The 18835-nt window shown below is 32.3% G+C and overlaps 2 protein-coding genes across 7 annotated transcripts in view; one reads left to right on the top strand and one right to left on the bottom strand.

Moving 5' to 3' along the window:
* LOC130893603 (AF4/FMR2 family member lilli) overlaps window positions 1–18835 on the bottom strand; it is a 513028-nt gene that overhangs the window by 306419 nt on the left and 187774 nt on the right. The gene's annotated exons all lie outside the window — the stretch shown is intronic.
* On the top strand, window positions 2284–4811 carry LOC130893609 (uncharacterized). Its single transcript, XM_057799841.1, has 6 exons — window positions 2284–2784; window positions 3141–3344; window positions 3433–3741; window positions 3831–4123; window positions 4205–4376; window positions 4479–4811. The coding sequence occupies exons 1-6, from the start codon at window positions 2502–2504 to the stop codon at window positions 4649–4651; spliced, it is 1434 nt and encodes a 477-aa protein (XP_057655824.1). The 5' UTR covers window positions 2284–2501; the 3' UTR covers window positions 4652–4811.

Here is an 18835-nt window from a genome sequence, read left to right as displayed (position 1 = left end):
ATTTTAGACAACGCGAGCTTAGGCGTTTGAGAGCAGAAAGATTCAGGCGAATTCGACAAGAATTACTGTCAGCAAATTCCAACCAAGAAAATTTGATGCCTTCTGGCAATGAAGACGTTTTAGAAAACATTGAGAATCAATTACCAGATATTAATGAGTCATTCAACAATACAGCAAGTGATAATAGTTTGAATTCCAATCTAGAAGATCATAGTGCTTCCAATTCAAATGCTGAAGTGGAATTGGAATTAGTGCAAAATTATGAGCAAGAAGCAATAAGTGATGAAATATCAGCTGTGGTAGAAGAAGAGATGAATGAAGAAAGTCATGATAGAGATGATGTTAATCATGAAGAATTTGACGATTTGTTATTATTTCATGATGTTAGCTCAGACGATGAACTAGAAAACGAGACTCATGATGCAATAGATGAAGAAGTAGATGATACTGATCAATCGGTTTATGATGTAGAAGACATTCGCAAGTGGGCTTTAATGAATCCGCCTATACCTCATAGTCGTTTAGAATCATTATTAGCTATTTTAAGAAGAAGATCTTATCCTACTCTACCAAGATGTGCAAAAACTTTCTTGTATACTACGTCAGAAAATTATAATATTGAAGTTTTTGATAATATTGGCAAGTTTGTATACTTTGGCATAGAGAAAACTATAAGAATTCAATTAAACCCAAGTATTCATGAGCTAAATAACATAGAACTGATTTTCAATGTTGATGGTTTACCTTTGTTTAAGTCCAGTAAAAAACAGCTATGGCCAATACTCTGTAAAATCCATCATGATCCAAACATTTACAAACCATTTCCTGTTGCTGTATATTGTGGAGATCAGAAGCCACAAAGTGTTCAGAGATATTTAGATAAATTTATAGAAGAACTCAATAGTTTAATGCAAACAGGAATTATTATAGATAATCGCAAATTCATTGTATCTGTAAAAGCATTTATTTGTGATACTCCTGCTCGCTCTTTTTTAAAGTGCATCGTAGGTCATGGTGGATACTGGGCGTGTGAAAGATGCTTAATAAAAGGTCAACAATACATGAATAGAAGAATTTATCCAATATGTGGGGAATTAAGAACAAATGAGTCTTTCAGGAATCAATCTACTCCAGGTCATCATCAAGGTGTATCACCTCTACTTCGTATATACCCGGAAATTGATTTAGTCAAGCAATTTCCATTAGATTCCATGCATCTGCTTTTCCTTGGAATAATGAAAAAATTGTTGGGATGTTGGATAGACGGTGACGTCAGAGAACTTAAACTTAGTAGCAGGTTTAAGTCACTATTGACTGATATGTTATCGAAAATAAAAGTGCCTAATGAATTCCAGAGGGCTACGAGATCTTTAACAGAATTTCATAAATTCAAAGCCACCGAATTTCAATTTTTATTGCTATATGCAGGGCCAGTCATTTTTAAAAAAGTTTTAAAAGATGAAGTATTTAAACATTTCATGTTATTACATGTAGCATGCAGAATTCTATTTTCTAAACAGTTAGCTATGGTGCAATGGCCATCCGCAAAACATTTTCTAACATTATTTGTCACTATAGCACCAGCTATATATAAACCTGAATTTGTTATAGGAAATGTTCATAATCTTTATCATTTAGCCGATGATGTAGCATATTTTAATTGTCCTCTATATGAAATATCTTCGTATCCATTTGAAAATGCTCTAGGTAAAATGAAAAAACTTATTAGAAATGGCAATAATCCTCTTTCACAGTTGTGTCGGAGATTCAATGAAATTTTTTACGTTTGGAATGAACCAACAGGTATACCTCCGAATGTTGTTATAAAAAGACAACTGAAACCAGATTCATCAGGTCGAACTACCATAAAACAGCTTGAATTTAAAGGAGTGTTACTAACTACAAAAGAGCCAAATAACACCATATTACTGACAAATCAAAAAATTTTACAAATAAATGATATATACATTCCTCCACGTGGTGATATAAGTACTATTGAAATGTGTGGTAAAATCCTAAGAAAAAGAAAACCTCTTTTTACATATCCATGTAATGCTAAATTTCTACAAATGTTTAATGTCTCTGCAAATAATGAGAATATTGTGACGTGTAAAATTATAGATGTGGATAAAAAAATGGTTTGTCTAAATTTAAGTGATGAACATAAAGAAAAAATATATGTGATACCACTACTTCATATGTAAAAGTGAAAAATAAGAATGTTTTATATGGTACAATCTGCCGTTTGTATTGACGGCTTTAAACTTTAAGTCTCATAATCTTATACAAACATCTATTCTACGAAGAGTATTGTTTATGTTTATATTTTCAAGTGGATGGTAATCAGTATAGAAATCTTTTCTACGCGTCAACAGTAAGAATCAGTTTAATTTCTGAATCGTGTTCAGTCGTTCGTGTATACTCTTAACCATATAATTATTGTAGGTTAATAAATAGTGATATAATTAAAATAGTTGATATATTCTCGAAAAATAATCACCATGAGTACTGATAATAGTACATCAAATGATGATGTATCAGAAGTGGTTGCAGATTATAAGTATAGACTAGTTGTTTTTGTTGGTAAGAAAAAAAAAAAAGATATTGACATAGTGCCATCGTCTTGGATTTTTTATGATGAAAAAACAGACACAATCAAGTGCAAATTTATGCCTCCACCATACGATGTAAAGCGATCGGATACGTTATCAAAAATGGTACAGAATTGTGAACAACCGATAAATGATTGGCCAGTTTATTCAGTAGACATCCGAGGAAGAGCTCGTAAGTTGTGAAATTATTCGATTGATTAATTTCATCTCGAATTTATATACTCTGAGAAAATAAGATAAATAGAACAAAGGTATGTTTCTTGTGTTGGATTCATTTTTCTAACAACCTCAATTAAAAAAATATTTCTAGCTTAAAAAAACTTTTAATGTCAATGTCTAACATGATATTATGATTACTATATTATTTTTAGTGATAAAAAATAGTTTTCAATACTGTAATTATTATTTAAATGAAAAAAAACTTTTTCGCAACAATTACAAAAAAACTCCTTTGTTCTAAAATTCTATTTTTTTCAGTTATCATTTTTTATTGATTTTTTTTATTAAGTACATTATTCTAATATTCAGGAACGTTTGAAGAAGCTAATGAATTGGCTATCCAATTGGAATATAAGCCATTTGCTTATTCTACACAAAATGAAGAGACAGCTAAAGTAAAGGCTGCTAATGATGTGCATTTTTTTAAAAATAGAAAAACATTCAGAGATGAATCTTTGAAGATGTTAAATGAAATCAACATCGATTTAGGTGAAAAAACACGTGTGAATAGAGGTAATTTATGATGAAAATATAGATTTTGTTACTTGGAAAACATATATTTGTAAGTACGAAAAGGTGATGATATATTTTAAATTTTTAGCTCAGCCATCATCGCAAAAGTTACCAACAGAAGAAGATAAACAAGATAGATATTATTCTTCCACAGACTCAGACGAAGAACATTGTTACGATGCATCTAGATCAAAAAAAAAGAAAATCATTACCAGAAAAAATATCAAAAGATCTCGCATATCTTCGTCCAGTACATCTGATTCGAATTTAAAAATTGATGAAAATAATCCACAAACACCTAATGTAATGGAAAAGCTAGATAAGAATTGTCAACCAGTATTATTATGCTCGTCAACAAACCAACATTCAATTGAAAAAATCGAAGGTGACCAATTTGGTAGGTATTGAAAGATGAATAGAAACCGCATTATTAATTATAATTATCAACATTTGGGAAACGAAGTATATTCTTTTCTTATGTTACAGAAAAGTTATATCGTATGATTGATGCCCGCTTTAAGACTTTTTCAAATGAAATATCGGAGAAATTCACTAAACTCAATAGTCAATATAATTCATTATCTTTACAAATTGGACAGTTAAGTGGAAAAATTATTGAGATTCAGCATCAATTAACAAAGAATAATATCAATAACACAGATATTGAAGTCGATAGTGATGATGAAAATGCTGAAATAAAACTTCCATGTAAAACAAAAATAGATTTTGATCAGTTCGATGAAAAACTTGAAAAAGATAAGAATTTTCAAAAAAAATTCGTAAGTATTCATGTTTAAAAAAAGTTTTTATTATAATATTAACGATTTGAATACTTACCGAATATTGAATTATACGTTTAGGTTCGGAAATTACTTCAAAAAGTCAATAGACGCTTACCCATAACTAGGAATTTTGGCGAATTATTAAGATATTGTATATCTCGCGATGTAGGTCTCATGTTCGCTCCAGTTAAGACTTCAAAAAAAAAATCACATGTATTCAAGGATACATGTCTTTTTAAAGTTATAAAAGGTTAGTGAAATTAATGTTCAAGTTTCACAAAATGAATACAAATAATTAATAAATATTGTATTTAATATTTATAATTGTCCTAAATTAATGTTTTCTTTTTAGCGACGCTCAGAAAAGTTTTTTCGAAACCAGGCGAAGATGTCCCAGACCAAAATATTCTTGATGCTATGGCTTCAGCTCTACATAATTGTAAAGACTGGGACGGTGGACGAACTGCTCGTTCCAAGAAACCTGCTGAAGCTAATAGTGAAATAGACAATGAGCATTTAGACTAGTATTTCAGATTAGTATTCTTAATTGCGTAACTTTTTTATATAAAGTAAAATATACATTATGTAGTTTATCCCGTGCATTATATTGTATTCTGAAAGTTTGATTTAAAAAATAGTTCTTTATTACTTATTGTATTTTAAGATTGTAATGACTATGAATGTATTGTTTGTAATTGATATATCTATATATATTTTAAAATACATTATTTTTAATGTTGCCAATGAAATTCGGTTAATTTCCCTGAAAATTTTCAAATAGGGTAACAGTTAATTTTCCTTATGAGGTCCACATGCGGTATACATAATGATGCACGAATGAGGCAAGGCGTTATATACCCTTTGTGCGCCCTATGAGGCAGCATCATGAGGTCCCCACGAGGCAGTGTGGCTAGCCTCGTGAGGGCCCTAGCTGAACCCCTCCCAAAATTCTAGTCGGGTACAGAATACGCAAAGAATTTAATCAACTAGCAGCGAAATGAATAATTACAATGAATGACGTTCAGTCTATATAAACTCCAGTGAGGTTAACATTGCGAGATTAAACAGACATTAAAGTCATATTCTGAATATTATTTTTTACTTTCAATGTATGTTTTAGTTTCTCTCTTTTTTGGTTTCTCTTAATCTTCTTGGTACTAATGGTACTTCTCCAACTATATATTTATTTATTATAGTATTTGGAGATGATCCTTGTTCTAAATTATTATATTGAACTATAGTCTTTCTATAATGGGGGGGAGAGAGAATTGCTTTATTGTCAAAAACTAGGTACGATTTGTAGCTTGTAAAAACTAAAAAACAAATATAAAAATAACTAAAAAAAGATGAAACGAATAAAATAAAATTTCAATATACAGAAGGAAATCACAATGAGTAACAAAATTATAGAAGTCGTTTACAAAGTAGAAGGCACTGTGCAGTAAATATGCCGTCAAATTATTGCGAAATGAGGAAAAATGTGATGCCAATTTGATTTCAATTGGAAAGTGATTGTGCATTTTTTTACATTGTAAAATATTGAGCCCTTAACTAATTCTGAACGTGGTGTAGGTAGGTAAAGGTCGTGCTCTGCGTTCCTAAGTGAATAGTCGTGCAACGTTCTTTCTGAAATTGGAGAAGCGTACTTACGAATTAGGCAAACGGTTTCAAAGATGAAAAAGGAAGGGAGAGTCAGAATTTTTGATTTTTAATCTTTCAAGTCTAGTCCAAGTAAATATCTAACAGCTCTCTCTTGTAGTTTGAAGATTCATTCAAATTGAGTCGCTCCACTCGTTCCCCAGAAGGGAAGGGCACATCGGAGATGCGACTCAATAAGGGCATAATAGACTGTTAAGGAGGTGGAGAAGTTCAGTTCTGTGGAAACTAATCTCGGCGCAAAACAGGAGGAACTTAATTTTTTAGATAGAAAGACATACTGTACAAAGAGGTGTTGAAAATTCATGTGTATAAAGCTTACTGCTATAAAAATTTAATTTCTCCAAATAAATTCAGTAACAAATTAATCGACAAGTCATTTTGTGGTAAGAGACTAATGTATTTACAATTGAAATATTTTTTTCTTGATTAATTTTCGAGTTTAAGGAATTTTTTTGATTGTTCCTTAATTTTATTTGCGAAGATATATTGCAATGAGTAAATACCGATAAATACTTTACGAACATTATGGATTATTCAACCTGTCTGAACAATATGTTTTTTACCTGGCGAGTGACTTTATGAATCCCATAAAACAGAGGTCATCTCTTTTCCGGCCGATAGGACAATCTTCACCTTCTTTATAACTTGAGTAAAGTCCACTGTTTCAATTGTTCCTTGGTCTTACGCTTAAACAGCATCATACTCTACTCTGAAGTGGTCTCATTATCTTGTTGTTCTGAATGAACAAACACGGCTGGCTTTTTCATGCCCATAATTTATGGACGATATAATCTACGTGATCATTTCAAATGCCTACTGTCTTAGCCATCTCGCGCACCTTCAATCCTATATGTTCAACACGAAATCGAGGATTTTTGTCATGTTATCCCCCGAGGTTAACATTTTCTACAGCTGGTCGTGGCATATGAAAAACTGACATGCGATCATGTTGAAACTTGTTAAAGAATTTTTGACAATAGCTATAGAAGGAGAAAAGTCACCTTACATAACATTCAAACGTTCTTTGATTTCGTTGCGTGATTTCTTCCAACATTATAGCTTTTTTTTTCTTTTCTCGCGCGGTCAAGAAAAAACTACACTACAATAATGTACTAAATAATCGTAGATTGTACTTGCGACACTGGTACCATGAAGCGGTGTGAGCACTTATCTATCTACGCTCGTAGAGATTATAAATATCTATATATGACAATTGTAAATTTTCTTCTTCTTCCACTTATTTTAAGGGTTGCTCTGTATTGTCCAATATCTTGATCTTAGGATGTCAGTGTCCCTAACTCGGCCCATCTCTTTGAAGGTCTGTCTGCTAGTCTTTTGGTGGTTGGCCTCTCCTCGAATGCTTGTTTTGCCAGCCGATCCTCCCCCATTCTGTCGACGTGTGTCTTCCACTCTTCTCCGAACCTATCTGACTACATCTGTCATCTGGTCGCAGGCCTATCTAATGTCGGAACAGCGTTTTCTGTTCCACAGAGTTACTCCGGCTATTAATCTAAGGATTTTCATATCTGTTGTTCGGATAAATTGTTTCCTTCTGATTGTACACACTCTCGTTTTAGCTGCATAGGTTAATAAGTGGCGTACAGTTGTTTTGTATATATACACCTTGTTTGAGATGGACATTAATTTGTTGCGCCATATAACGTCGCGTAGCATACAATTCGGAGCCCGCTGCTTCCCATCTGTTTGCTCTTCCTGCAGTTTTGACTCCGTTTAGTATGAGGTCTAGGAGAAGGTTGAATAGCAGACTAAGACTGTCACCCTGTGTTGTCGAGCTGTATTATTCTACATTACATTCTTTAGTAAGGTAAGTTCCTTAACCATTTGTTAACATGCGATTTTGACAGCAGTAGTAATAATAATTTAGAAAGTAATAGGAGTAATCATTTTGCATAAAGATATATAAATAAAGATATGAAAAAAAGATAAAGAAAAATTTATGTAATCAATCAGCCTTGGTATTCAACCTTGGCCGGTCCTGGCAGTTCAGGTTGGCGCAGCCATGGCATTTAAGCATGGCCCAGTCCTGGTGACCAAGCTTGGCCCATCGTTATCTCCAGAGTTTTACCAAGACTGGGCCAAGCCTGGCTTACAAGTTTGGCCCAGAATTCTACCTAGTTAGGCGAAGTCTGAGCCAAGCTTGACCCCTTGGAACTTTCCTCTATGGGTGTGTCTTTAATAATGTTGTTTTCGATGTTTATAAATCTTAAAATACTATTGAATTCAAATAATGAGTTAATTGTCAGTTTTTACAGTAATTAATAAATTGCTCTTCGATACTTAAACAGTTACGTACGTAAAGTTTTTACAAATTATTTTTCATAACTGAAATATGAAGGTTATGAAAAATATGACGTGAGTAGGTGTCACATCTGATTTAGATTCTTCAATTCTTTTGCGAAGCTCTGTTGAGTTCATCCACAGTATTGGGATTATGCAATGCTAATGCGGAAACGAAAAATGGTAAACGATTTATGCGAATCTTTGCAATACGAGATTGTTCATCTACAACACTTGATAAGAGATTGAAAAGACCTGCCATAAAGAAAATATAAACTGCAACGCGTTCATTTTCACCCATGGTTCGTTTTATAATTTCCAATTCCAAATCTGATTCATAACTATAAGGAAGAAAATCTGATTTTAATTTAACAACAATATCTGACCTCGAACACTTATATTTTAATAAAAAAATTAAATTAAAATAAAAATTAAACAAACTTTTCAGTATTGTCCAAATCTCTGCTGTAGAAATATTTGTCATTACTAATTGGTTAGCTGAATGTAAATAAAGTTTTAATTCAGCTTGAAGAGGGTAGTTATTTACATATTTTTTCATGAAAATGCCTACCCTGTCCTCCCGTCAAATAGAAATTCTTTTCTCCAATGTTTAGAATTTATTTTAGTGTCCTAATATTGAATTGACATTTTGGTCTCTACTCTATCTCGTCGTCTTGTTATTTCGTTTATTAAATTGAAGGCGCAAATTTGGGGAAACATAAACATCTGCGGGTAGAATGTAAATGTTTTTAGCCTATCTAATCGTGCTTTACATAATATTATGTAAATGCTTAGAGACAGCAGCCTGTGGTATTTTATAAGGATGTTGAAATCATAACAGTAGAATCTGTTCAAATTGAATTTTATAGATTATTTGGAACTAAAATAGGCTATAGATAAGTAACTCATTTTGTTTTGTTGGAAATAACTAGATCGACATACTGTCTGGCTTAATATGAACGCCAATATTCAGTGCGATAATTTGGAATTATTAGACGTGTTCTAATTAATCAAATCTCAAAAACAGATTTTCAAACATGCATCTGCATTGTACTGATGCTTGAAAATTGCTTCATCATTCTAATGAAGACTTCAGCTAATAAAACCATTTATAATAAAGCGGGTTCAATTTAATTCCACTTTTATTCAAACACATATTAATTTATATCATTTATCACTATATCCATTTAGATTATGATTTTAGATTGATACGTTTTTTATAAATAATTTTATGATCTACAATTTTTATCTGAGGTATTTTTATGATAAAACTTACCGTTTTGCTGATAATCGCGAAAAGCTCATTTTTTTGACCTTTGACTTTTTTTTCCATACACGGAAATGCTGGGGACCATTCAAATTTTATTTTCAATTGTATTTTAAACAATTTTACTGATTTTCAGCTTGATGAGAGTTTATGTAGCTTCACTCTTATTTTTTGGTCTAATTTGACCGGAGTATAAGGATATATGAGATGAGAATAATTAGGATAATTCATGGACCAGTGAAAGTTGAAAATAATGAGTATAGAGGACTTATGAACCATGAAATTAAAAAAATATTATAAAATGTGGGTAGTAAATACAATTAGAACAAAAAGAATACAAGGAAAATTATAGAATGGTGAAATGTGGAAAATCCGGTAGTACGTGAATGGAACAAACAGATGCAGGACAAAGAAAAATGGAGAACAATAGTCGAGGCTTCAAAAATATGTGATAAGCTGTAATTAAAACGGGATAACATGTGAGCTAACCACCCACAAAAATAAAGGGTCAAAAGAGCTCAATAGAATGTATAGCATCTAAATGTTTCTTGATTTTAGGTTTCTTCTGTTTCAAAATTAGTTTTTTTTGATAGTTTTTAAAAGAAAGATAAATTTTGACGTTTCGACTTTTCTTTAAGTCTATATCAAAATATGGATACTTCCATGAACAAGAAGCAAAGGCAGACCAAGAAATACCTGGAGAAATCAAATTGAAGAAGATACCTGAATTCCAGATATAGTAGACTGGAAAGAGAAATGCAGAAACAGAAAAGAATGGAGAAAGCTGGCAAACGAAAAACTGTAAAAAAAGGAGAAATCCAACCCTACGAGGCGATAACCATAATCCATAATTATTACCTCCTTCTGTCTCGTCAACGTTTATTCTTACATTTAAATAAGATTACATTCAAGTTTGCCTAATTTCAGAACTTTTGCTTTTAATTTCATAATTTGTGCTTTACTATATGATTTGAGATCAAAGTTTCCTGAACAATTTCTCATAACCTCTTGACATTTAACCATTTCTGACTAATTGTAAAGATATAATCTTGAATCGGTTCGTACTTATGAATACATAAAGGAAATCGTCTAATAACAGCGCTCTACAAATCAATCTCGAGTCGGATTATTTTGTTTAACAACTTGTTTCAACTAGTGTTTTTCTGGTCTCGCAATTACTACAAGAAGTAATGAAAATTCTTTTCTGGACTCGAGATAAGTGATTATTTTTTCAGTTACCGTGCCTCGCGATCTCTTGTCATCGGCACAAAAACGAAAAATAATATGAGAAACTATCAAGATACATAATTATATAGAAGTTAGTAGCTTTGGAAAACTCGAAAAATTTTTGAATATCTATACAGCAGTGGATTGTTTTTTAAAATCTTAAGGTCTGATCAAAATATTGGTATCTGATGAGGTATTGTCTACAGTGGGTGAGTACAGGTTTGACGGTGAAAGTAGCATAAGAATTATTAAAACAGAACAACTGGCGAAATACATAAGATAACCGTATTTATGTTTGGTGTGGCTAATAAGAAATATCGACAAACCTGTACTGGAGAGCAACTGATTGTGGCAGATTCATTTTCACCGTCGAATCCAGATTCACTCATTACAAATGATACTAATTTGCATAAAAGACCTAAAACCCGATTTGTACAAGGCCATATCCGTCAGCTGGTTACATACAGTGGAAAAGGGTATTATAGTTTGGGCAGGTTTAAATTTTCGTGGACGCGTTCATCTACATATTCTACAACACTGTACTTTGTATGTTGAAAAGGTACTTTATATACAGTGTGAGTTTTATTCCAGCCCATACATTCAGTTTCACGAGATATTGGGTGTGGGATTCACGCATCTAACGAGAATTGTTGCGTGACCATTATCTACAATTATGCTGATTTACGTTTCCATTAATACAAAATGTGGCTTCATCGTAAAACATACATTACTTAAAAAATTTGGATCGTTTTGATTGTAACATTTTTACATCACGCGCAAACTCTTCACGTCTATCAAAATCGTCTTCTTACAACTCTTGAACCAACTTTACCTTGTATGGATGGAACTTATTATCACATAAAATTTTCATTACTGATGTTTGCGAAATATCAAGTTCCCTAGTAGTCTAGTAATCAAGGGTGTCTTCTAACACACACAAACATTTAAAGATTTGTTTTAAGTTGATGTAGTTTTTCTGCGCCCTGATTTGGATAAATCTTTTACTGAACCAATTTCGTTAAACTTTTTTACTAATTTACTAGTTTTGTTATGAGATTTCCGTTAGGATATAAATTATTATAAATATTAAAGATATTACACGTTTCTTGTTGACCATATCCTAATATCATTAAAATATCAACTCGTTCTTTTTCAGATAAAAGATCCATTGTGTCTTTCAATAAACTTTAACAATAATAATTTATTGAAATATCAAATTTGTTATTGTAGCAGTCATATAAATGTATTATTTCAACTTCGGCGGAGATAACACGCATTCAGGTATAAATGAAAAATAATAAGTATTTCTTAGGGATTTCGAAAAACGAAAAATATGCAGAATGATCCATATGAAATAACCCAGTTTATTAATTTTCCAGAAAAAGGAAATATCTGACAACAATGTAGATACCACCATAATACCGGCCGGATCACAAGACTCTTGTACACAAAAATTTATAAAAATCATACAAGCCGTTTCCGAGATAAAACTCACTCTGTAATTCCCTTTGTCCCATTTATAGATGATAAATTTCATATTAATCAATGATGATGCTCATCCACACACAGCACGAATTGTAACGAGGTTCTAGCAAGAAATCAATAATGTAACGGATTGGCCACCAAAATTAACGCATCTGAATCAGATAGAACAAATGTGGGATGCACTTGAAAAAGCCATTAAAGGAATAATGAATTCATCCAAAGTCTCTGGACATTTGTTGTCAGTAGATATTAAAAAGGACTGGAGTATAATTTACAAAATAATATGTTGTTGAATAAAAATCTTATAATTATTTAACTTTCCGTGAACTACGTAGAGTTTAATAAACCGGTACTAAACAACAATTTCAATGTCGACGCAAATACTTCGAAACGTCGTGTAGCTGGAGCTGCGCCGTTACCATACCGCATCATAACATTGAATTAAGCATCGCATTCATTTTGAAAGCGACAGTAAAGAGGATATTTCTTCAGGTGGTAAATCATCTAGGTCGCGAGAGTAAAGATGACAATACAAAAAGAAAAAGTGGCTATCGACAACTAACATACCAGAATGTATTGATCTAGTTAGCCTAGACCAGTTCCATGCATAAACGAAGTATTGAGTTACCATAGCAACGAACAATAAATTATTAGAAGTGGTAGTGTAAAGTTTGACGTCAAAAAAGTAAACCAGAGTTACGCAATAAATTAAAAGAAAAAAGATGTCCACCGAAATTGTGAAAATCGAAAAATTGGAGTATGGAGCCATCATCAAGTACCTGTATTTAAAAGGGTTAAGAGGTAAGCAGATTTACGAAGATATGCTTAATACCCTTGGTGATCAATATCCTTCAAAAGAGGTAAATTTTCCATTGAAGATGATGACCGATCGGGAAGACCAGTTATTGTGTCAGTCCCCGAAAATATCGATGCAGTTCTTGACATGATTTTATCAGAATTGCGCTAAAACTGATATCTGGAGCACTGAATATTTCATACGAACGCGTTCATCATATAGTTCACGGCAATTTGGACGTGTGAAAAATTGCTGCAAAATGGATCCCCAAATGTTTGAATGTTGACCAAAAGCGTGCAAGAGTAGAAACATCGCGTTCAATCTGTGTTCGATTTGAATACGATGTAGTTTTCTTAAACCGAATTGTTACTAGCTAATGGCAGTTTCGGCACTGGGTCTTGGTTCAAATTATTACAATTAAAAATTTTGATAGTTACATTTAGATATCTCTGAGTTTGAGACTGAGTGAATTATGGAATAATATTGAAAAACCCTCAATGATACTTTATGGTTCATAAATGAGAAATAATTATATATAATTATATACAGTGATGTATATGATAATGATAAGAAAAATGTAAATGAAATCTGATCAGTTCCAAAACATTTGTCAAAAAGAATGTTACTTATCTGTATCATGACTTATTGTTGGATATGTAATAATATATATTTAAAAGATTCCACAGATGACAATAGATAAATAATACCTATTCATCTGCATTTCTGTCCTATTTACAAAATTTGAAATTTTGAAAGTTTAAACAAAAATACATCGTTTAGCGATCAAAATTTTGATGTATAGATAGAGCACCCTTAGAACTTCCTAAATCCAGAAAATCAGCGACATAACTAATTTTCGCGGGTTTTGGCTCTAACTGGACTGTACTCACTGGATTATAAAATCCAATCTTCTAAGTTATGGCTGCTATTCAAAACTTAGACAACCTCATGTTGAAAGAAATAGTAGTAGGCGAAATTAATGTTCTAGCGGGTGTGGAAGCAACACTGAAATAACATGGAGACAAATAGAGAAAGAGGTAGGAGCTTCAAAATCAAAAGTGCAAAAAATTTTAAAAAAGCATAAATGTAAACCGTATAAGGTAAATATTGTTCAAGAATTGCAACCTGATAATCTATGGAGAAACGGAACCGCAAAAAGTATTGGACATAATGGACGACAGGAAAGAAAAGGTATTCCGAGGATCTGGCAACACATCCTAACGAGGAATTAAGGGAACTTATCAGATACACCAGAGAGGATTATACGAAACATGGGAGGCCGTGAGGACATCTGAATCTATAAGTTCCGTAGGTTAAGTTAGGATAGTGAAAAAATAAAGATAAAAAAATACACACCCAAGAAAGAAAAAAATAAACTAAAGAAGAGAAAACCACTGACACGGTAACTCCGCACTTCATAAGCAAGTGCAAGGAAGGCGAAGGACTACTCGCATTGGACCTTTTCTTGCCGAAGACGGTTGGAAAGAGTTTACTTGAGGCAGCGGAAACATACACACATACATTAAGATATCCAGACAACAGGCTAACTCTTAACAAAAAGATACTACCTCCCAAAATCTCCCATAGAATTCGGGGGAGAGGAAAGTGTCTACGCGCGAAAGCTGTGACGCGAACGAGGATAAGGACCTGTCGAAAGGACAGGGGGTCGTGGAATTTTCTTTCTCGCATCCATCCGCGGATTTATCCGGGGGTAGATCCTTAGAGATACCAAATTCCTCACGCGCGCGCGTGTGTGAATTAGATATCAAACTAAAATGTAAACTACTAGAAGAGAGGCAGTTCGTCAATAATATAAAGAGAATTTGATATCAATCTAAACCAGATCTTAATCTTTGCGTGATTATACATTTCTGAATATAGTTAATATAATATATCGCTTTTATTATTTCATCAGTGTTTATATTGAAACCATTGGGATCAAACGAACGTTCTCTCTCATTGGTTTACATCCAGTTGTATGATATTACTACTGTCAAATGTTGTCACTGCTAATAATTTTCCTATTTATTTTAAGAGTGAAAGTTTTTTGTCAGAAATGCATTGTATTCGCAAGTGTGATATATATGTCTCTAGTTCTCTTACTCTCATAAAAACCAAAGGGAACGTGCAATCAGAAATATGTCAGGTAAGCGTGATTAGAGTAGTCCTAGATAATCCTGAAAAGAACCATGGTAAGAACCATGGTAAGAATCCTGATTAGAACCATATAAGGTAATCCTGGTAATGATCTTATGAGGCAATCCTGATAAGGATCTCATGAGGAAATCCTGAACAGGACCATATAAAGTAATCCTATAAGGCCAACTTGATCAGGACCTCGTTACTGATTTGCGTTACATCCTTATCGGGTCGTCCTTGTCAGGTTATCCTGACCTATACTTTACCGGGAGGAATTACTTAATAAGATCCTTATTGGGTCCTCACAAAAATTCCTCTCGCGTAACTGTTTCAAAATATTCTTCTAAGGCGTCCAAAGCGAGATGATTTCATATTCTATTGATTTCGAAAATATTATATTTTCTAATGATCGTAGAGAAAATTAAATATTTCACAACCATTTGTACAGTGTCTTTAAATTAAAACTAATTTCTCATTTCTGTTTACGTTCTTTGAATAATTATATTGAAATATTTAATCGTTATTTTTCGCTCCATTTAACGAACGAATGTTTTTATCCCTTTTGTATCAACCGCACCTATAATGGATTGTTAATTCAATTGCAAAACGAAACGTAATGTCACAATTTTATTTTATAGAGAAAAAGTTATCCACAATATTATTTCAGTTAATTTTGTTTATAGTAGGGTACCCAAGTGACCAGATTAATATTTACTTGAGATCAAGGGAATCAATTGGATTTTGTAGATGATAGGGAGCAGAAGGACGAACATCTAAAAATTTTCAAAAATATGAAAAAAAAACAAACACATGGAAATATTTAGGATAGAAATAGACATAAAAACATTTACTCTGTCCCCATTAAAAAGTTGACGATATGGAATTGATGCAGGATCTTAGATGATAAAACTAGAAACGGCGAAATCGGATAGCTTTGTTTCTGGATAGTAGAAATGTAACCAAGTCTCATCCATAGTAACAATTCGGTTTAAGAAGTCTACATAGTTTTCAAATCGAGCACAGATTGAACGCGATGCTTCTACCCTTGCACGCTTTTGGTCAACATTCAAACATTTGGGGATCCATTTTCCAGCAATTTATCTCATGTCCAAATGACGTGAACTATATGATGAATGCGTTCGTATGTGATATTCAGTGTTCCAGATATCAGTTTTAGCCCAATTCGACGGTCTGATAAAATCATGTCATGAACTGCATCCATATTTTCGGGGACTGACACAGAAACTGGCCTTCCCGATCGGTCATCATCTTCCATGGAAAATTTACCTCTTTTGAAGCTTGCAGTCCAATTTTTCACGGTCGCATACGAAGGACACTGATCACCAAGGGTATTAAGCATATCTTCGTGAATCTGCTTACCTCTTAACCCTTTTAAATACAGGTTCTTGTTGATGGCTCCATACTCCAATTTTTTCATTTTCACAATTTCGGTGGACATCTTTTTCCTTTTAATTTATTGCGTAACTCTGGTTTACTTTTTTGACGTCAAACTTTACACTGACACTTCTAATAAGTTATTGTTCGTTGCTATGGTAACACAATATTTTGTTTATGCATGGAACTGGTCTAGGCTAACTATATACATACTATATACATCCTCGTATGGTTAGTAAACATTGAATGTCGTTTCTTCTATTGTAGGTTTTTGTAGAAGTAGTTTTAAGACATTTTAATAATTGTAAAAATTGAGTTGTGTTCTGATTATTAGTGTCATACCTCTTAATTTTGTAATTGAATGTGGGTGTACTTGTAATGGTAAACAGTTTTCACTGTAATCAATTAGTTGAAAATTATTGAATAAAAATAATATTTTATCAAATTAAATTTAAATTGAAATATTAGAAGCGATCTTCAAAATAGTATTAATGTCTAGTAAATTCAATTAAAAATCATTAAAAACTTTCCGTAATTTGTTGCGTGGTATGTTTAATTTGAATATTTGGTATTGTTCAGATATTCAAGTTCAAGAGAGTACAAATGTATCAGGTTATGATAACAATTACAATTTTTATGTGATAACCTTGTTGATACGTGTTATTCAAGATATTGCGATGTCTACACAAAATGAAATAATATTAGGTAGGTATGCTCAAACCGACAATTTTGATTTCGTCACGGAGTGATTCAGAAACTGTTTTGCTAAGTAGTTCTAGACATTTGATCATTTTTTTGGAATGGTTTGAAACTGTTTTTTTGATTAGGTATTTATAAAATTAGCACCTTCGAGATACAACTGGTTACGCAAATATAGAAACATATAAATTTTCGGTGGAATTTCTCTCTACATTCTGACATCTGATTACAATCTAGTACTATCTCCTTTAAAATTGAAAATACAATATAAACAAAATGGATAAAATTGTTTTCTCTGCTACTTACTAACATATCTAAATAGTTTTTCTATCATCCAATATTTGATGATTTATTAAAAATTGTTCCTAGAAGTTAAACGATGAGAAAATATACAGAACAGTGTTTTCATAAAAGGACTATGTACCAAAACGATCAATTAAGAAATTTTAGCAAACGTTCACATAATCAGATCATATTGAACGTTTTCACAGCAATAGTTGAAAAGATTAGGAGGAACAAGCACATAATCATTGTTAATTATAAAAGTTATTTCGAAAAAATCTCACTCAAAAAACTTACGAAATAATATTACAAAAAATAATGGAAGAATCAAACCCGAATTTATAATTATAAAAAAAAACATAGGCACTAAAACAAATCTAGGTAGGATTGCCACCCGTACTTTATAACAATTAAGCGAAAATACTTTATTTCACATCTTCCAAGTACTTCCAAGGGGTTTACAAGACTATTAACTGCTAAAAACTGACATCAAGTATTTCACGGGATCAGTACTACAACTAGGTAACTACAAAGTTGGCGAAATTTGGATAAGTGCACAGATAAATTCCATTAGGTTAGGTCCACAACATACCCCACTCCAATTTCAATAGTGCATAAGCTCATAAATCCTAATTTTGCAGGAAAGCCAAAACAAAAACTATTGTGGATGAAATTTTTTCTGGACCGGTCAATTCGGTACTTTGGCCAAATTCATAAGCATATAAGGTTTAAAAATGTCTTTACTGAATAGTGATATATGTATAATCTACAGACAGCTTTAAAAATTTTTTTAATGACATGGTACTACTGTTGATGTTAATTTTATTTAGACTTGTTGTGTTAAGACTTAGGGCGAATAAATCGAAATATGACTTTATTTGTATTTTAGTTTAATGTAAAAAATTAACATGAAAATATCAAACCCTAAAATGTTTAAACTAAATCTCGCCTAGTTGTGTTTAAACTTGAGTAAGTAAAGTCAGTTTAATAGATGAAGAAGCAACAAAAAAAAATAATATTGAGCAACATGAAACAATGATTTTAAGAGAGAGAGAGAGAGAGAGAGACAAATTCTTTATTGTCAAAAAAGTGTTACAATTTGAAGACAGAAGCTTGTAAAAAATTAAATCAAACATAAAAATAACTTAATAAAGATAAAACAAATAAAATAAAATTTCAGTATACAGAAGAAAACTACAATGAGTAACAAAATTATAGAAGTCGTTTACAAAGTAGAAGGTACTTTTCAGTAAGTATGCCCTCAAATTATTGCGGAATGCGGTAACAGATGATATCGATTTGATTTCAATTGGCAAGTGATTGTGCATTTTTTTGCATTGTAAAATATTGAGCCCTCAACTAATTCTGAACGTGATGTAGGTAGGTAAAGGTCGTGCTCCGCGTTCCTAATTGGATAGCCGTGCAACGATCTTTATGAAATTGGAGAAACGTGCTTACGAAT

The sequence above is a fragment of the Diorhabda carinulata genome, chromosome 5, assembly GCF_026250575.1.
Source record: "Diorhabda carinulata isolate Delta chromosome 5, icDioCari1.1, whole genome shotgun sequence".
Lineage (NCBI taxonomy): Eukaryota > Metazoa > Arthropoda > Insecta > Coleoptera > Chrysomelidae > Diorhabda > Diorhabda carinulata.
This window is presented reverse-complemented; position numbering and strand designations above follow the sequence as displayed.